General features: G+C 46.0%; 1 protein-coding gene across 1 annotated transcript; it reads right to left on the bottom strand.

The window, feature by feature from the left end:
* Positions 1-2,677: 2,677 nt before the first annotated feature.
* On the bottom strand, positions 2,678-3,469 carry LOC119810399 (39S ribosomal protein L48, mitochondrial-like). Its single transcript, XM_038323858.1, has one exon. The coding sequence runs from the start codon at positions 3,405-3,407 to the stop codon at positions 2,769-2,771; it is 639 nt and encodes a 212-aa protein (XP_038179786.1). The 5' UTR covers positions 3,408-3,469; the 3' UTR covers positions 2,678-2,768.
* Between the last annotated feature and the right edge of the window lie 350 nt (positions 3,470-3,819).

Genomic DNA, 3,819 nt, shown 5'->3' with positions numbered 1-3,819 from the left:
TAAGCTGCCTGTCTTGAGATCCATGACAAAATTATTTTGAAAACAAGTCTGCAAAACTTTGAGTTTCTTTGGCTCTCACTTGCAGGATCTGAACCTTTGTAAATTATCCCAACTTTCAGCCCATTTAAACTGCTGAAGTTCTAAAATCCCAGCTGATTAGAGCTTTTTTTTTTTTTCCTTACTAAACAACAAGTCTGAGAAATTGAAAGATACATTTGCTGAATGGCTCGTGTACTCATTTCATTGAACAACACAGCCTGGGAGACTTGAGACAGCAAGAGGAAAATTTCCCGTCTGCTCCTGCTAAAACTGATGTCTCGCTGCGTGGAAAGGCTACTTCAGCAGTTGATGGCACAACTGGCCTGAGGGTCATTTAGATAGCACCCAAATCCCTGCGTCCATCCCTGGCTACTTGGCCAAACCACACAGCCAGGATCTATGGGCATGGTCCACACAAAAAGGGCCAGTATTCCTTGAGAGTCATTATAAACTTCAGACAGCTCCCCATCTTTCTGCTGCGGCAGTTCCTAAACCCCCACCATTCAGAGTTAATAATAGCCTGATGATGAGGCTGACTGGACCCTGAGTTCCAGGAAAGCTCTTTGGGAATCCCAGTTCTTCCACGAAGACCAAAGTTTGCTATTAGCCACTGTAATTCCAGCCTCCCTGACTTTGGACTTGGGGTAGTAATGGGACCGACTCTACCTTTCTGACCTCAGCCAAGTAGAAAACCCTTTCCTTGTCCCCAGAGTGGAAAGACGGTGGGAAGAAAACAAAAACATATTCAAAATAAAACAGAAAGGGAGAGAGAGAGAGAGAGAGAGAGAGAGAGGAGGAAGGCAGATGGGAGACTTCCCTGGTGGCAGAGGACAAAAGTGGAGAGGGTGGGAACAGTACTCTGATGGCCTGTGCCCAGGTCTCAGTGTGAATAAGATGCAGGAGCATTGTGCCAAGACAGAGAGCACCTAACAGCAAGCACTTGCTTGGCACAAAGTGGACCCTGGTCATATAGCAGAGCCCAGGCAGAGGGACGGATCAGGAACAGAACTGCTGACTGGGGAAGGGCCACTCACGGGCCTTACACGGGAGCTGAGTGACCATGGTGTTGTCCGGTATACACATGAGAGCCCATGAGAAAATGACTATGACTTGGCCCCGGCTGAAGAAACGGGGACTCAATGCCATGCTTCACGGTGCTGTCTGGCCACAGTTTGCCCTTGAGTAACCATGCCTGAGGCCCAGAATAGAAGAGGAGCTCAGAGCAGCTCCGATATCAAACGTTCGAAGCACCCTCTCGAAATCTGGTGATCACAATTCCCAGGAAGGTCACCCATGGATGCCCCAGACAGGCCCTGGGATTACTTCTGAGAAAAATGGAAGAGGGGGTGGGGCATAAAGACCTACGCATAGAGCTCCCACCTCCCTCCTGGCGAGAAGGCGCCCCAGCCTGGTGTGCACACTGGCAAGAAATGCAGCACTCCTGACCACCAGACTGTGCATGCCCTCACAGGGACGTTTCCTCCTGCGTTGTTCTAACCAGTAACCTAGATGCCTGATTGCTTTTCACCCAGATAAGAGTCAAACCTCATAAAGCCGGCTCCTCAGTTACACATCCATCTACGTGAAAAAGGGATATAAAAAAAATACTCATTGCACTTCCTGAGCAAAAGCCCAGTGTGACTACCAATCCGGAATCTGGGATCAGGCATAGACACAGTAGCTGCACGTGTGAGTTTCCCAGATCACCATATAACACTGTAGCCATATTCACTAGACCATCATCAAACTGCACAGCATAGCCGCCAGACATTTGCACTCTCTAGGCTATCATAAAACATCTTAATCTATTTACACTGCATGTGCTGCTGCTGCTCTAGATTTCTCAATCACAAATTTCAAACCCTGATAAGCCAAAAAGCAAAAATGGAGGATTTGACATTGGCACTTTTTGGTTTTTTAATGTTTATATCTTTTTCACTGGTGTACATTCCTTGCACATGGTATTGTGCCACATAGTAAAGTTTTCCTAAGTGTGTATCATGCATTGAACACATGCTCCCTCTCTCAACCCTCCTGTCTGTGCCGTTCATTCTCTACACAGCCTGTTTTCCTGCCATACATTTACACATATATCACATACACATATAAATAATTCCGTATATCTTTATATAATCTAGGAACCACAAATTATAGAAGGAGCTGCGGGCAGGTCTGCTTTTCATCCCACCCGGCTTCCGCACAGCTAGCTTAGCCCCAGAATAATTACTCGGAAACTGTATTCAGTTAAACACTGCCTCATCCATTAATTTCAGCCTCTTATTGGCTAATTCTCATATCTTGCTTTAACCCATATTTCGTAATCTGTATAACACCACGAGGTGGTAGTGTACTGGGAAGGATCTTAGCCTGTGTCCGTCCATCTTGGAGAGGAGAGGCATGGCGACTGCCTGAGGCATCTGCCTCACTGCCTTCTTTCTCCCAGCGTTCTGTTCTGTCTACTCCACCTACCTATTTTCTGTCCTATTAAAGGGCCAAGGCAGTTTCTTTTTTTTGTTTGTTTTTTTTTTTTTTGGTTTTTTTTTTTTTTTTTTGCTACATACACACACAATAATAATAGCAAATTTTATTAGGTAAGTGGTAACTGGCGAGCACTGCATGCCACAGACACAGGAGGGGCTCCCAGTATGCGCACTCACTCTCTTGGCTTTTCTCTTCATGCAGGAAGAGTTTCTCTGAGGCCGATGATGGCATGAGAGGGCTTGCAGTGTTTAGTTCAACTTGGCCAACAATTCCTCCAGTTCTGGCCGAGCTTTGAACCTTCCCTTGAAGTCTTCTTCGGTGTGCTCCCTCACTGACAACTTGACTCCTTCTGGAAGATTGCTTTGGAGTATTTCCAAGAAAATCTCTGCAAACGTAGCACTCAGACCACTGATCTGAACCACTCGCTCATGGGTGGTAAGGACTGAGTCTAGGACCATTTTGTTGCCTTGGTCTGGTAGCCTCATCACCTCCATGGTTTTAGTGGGCATCGCGTAACTTTCCTCAACTTTGACAGAGAGCCGGTTGCAGAGGCGGTGGACATACTGGGCATAGCTTTCTGCCAGAGTCATGTCATAAGCAGTCAAGTGAATATTTAAAACACCATATTCATAATCTGTCCCCAGATTAATGGCTCTCACGTCCACTTTTGCTTTCTTCTTTTTAGGCTCTGGCACTTTCACCAAGTGTCTGTATCTGCCAATGCCATGAGTAGGCTTTGTCCTGTAGTACCGACTGGACCTCAGAACAACACCACCTGCAGAACAAATGGGATTCTCTCTCAAAATTCTGAATCTCAGGAGAGAAAAGGTTTGCTTAAAAACAGCATCTTTCCACAGGCCCAGTACCTTTCCCAGGGTTCCGCTCATTCTTAGTTACTCCACCTTCGGAGCAGACCGAAAAACCGCCCCGGCAGCCACGACCGCTGGGTTTCTGACGGCAGTTTCTTTATTAACCAATGAAAGTAACACATGGACAGATGACCCTCCTCCATCAACAAATGAAAGAAAACATGAGGAATTTATCTGAGACCGACTTAGGTCACTCAATATGGATATCTCCAGTTGGAAGTCACTTTCCTGGAAATAGCATAACTTTGTTCTTTTAACAACTATAAAAAAATATATTATATAGAGAAACCACATCTTCTTACCCTGCTCTCTTTCCATGGATCCCTAGGTTGGCTCCATAACTCAGCTCTTGTGCGTATGCTGTAATAGACATGTGTGCAGGTGTCCCTGTGAGATATTGACTGGGAGTCCTTCAGGAGTAGTATCCTGG

Source organism: Arvicola amphibius, chromosome 3 (assembly GCF_903992535.2).
Source record: "Arvicola amphibius chromosome 3, mArvAmp1.2, whole genome shotgun sequence".
NCBI classification, from domain to species: Eukaryota; Metazoa; Chordata; class Mammalia; order Rodentia; family Cricetidae; genus Arvicola; species Arvicola amphibius.
Note: the sequence above shows the minus strand (reverse complement) of the source record. Positions and strands in the feature narration are given on the sequence as shown.

Coding starts and splice junctions, on each gene's coding strand:
- LOC119810399 (XM_038323858.1), bottom strand. CDS start 3,407: ATGAGCGGAACCCTGGGAAAGGTACTGGGCCTGTGGAAAGATGCTGTT.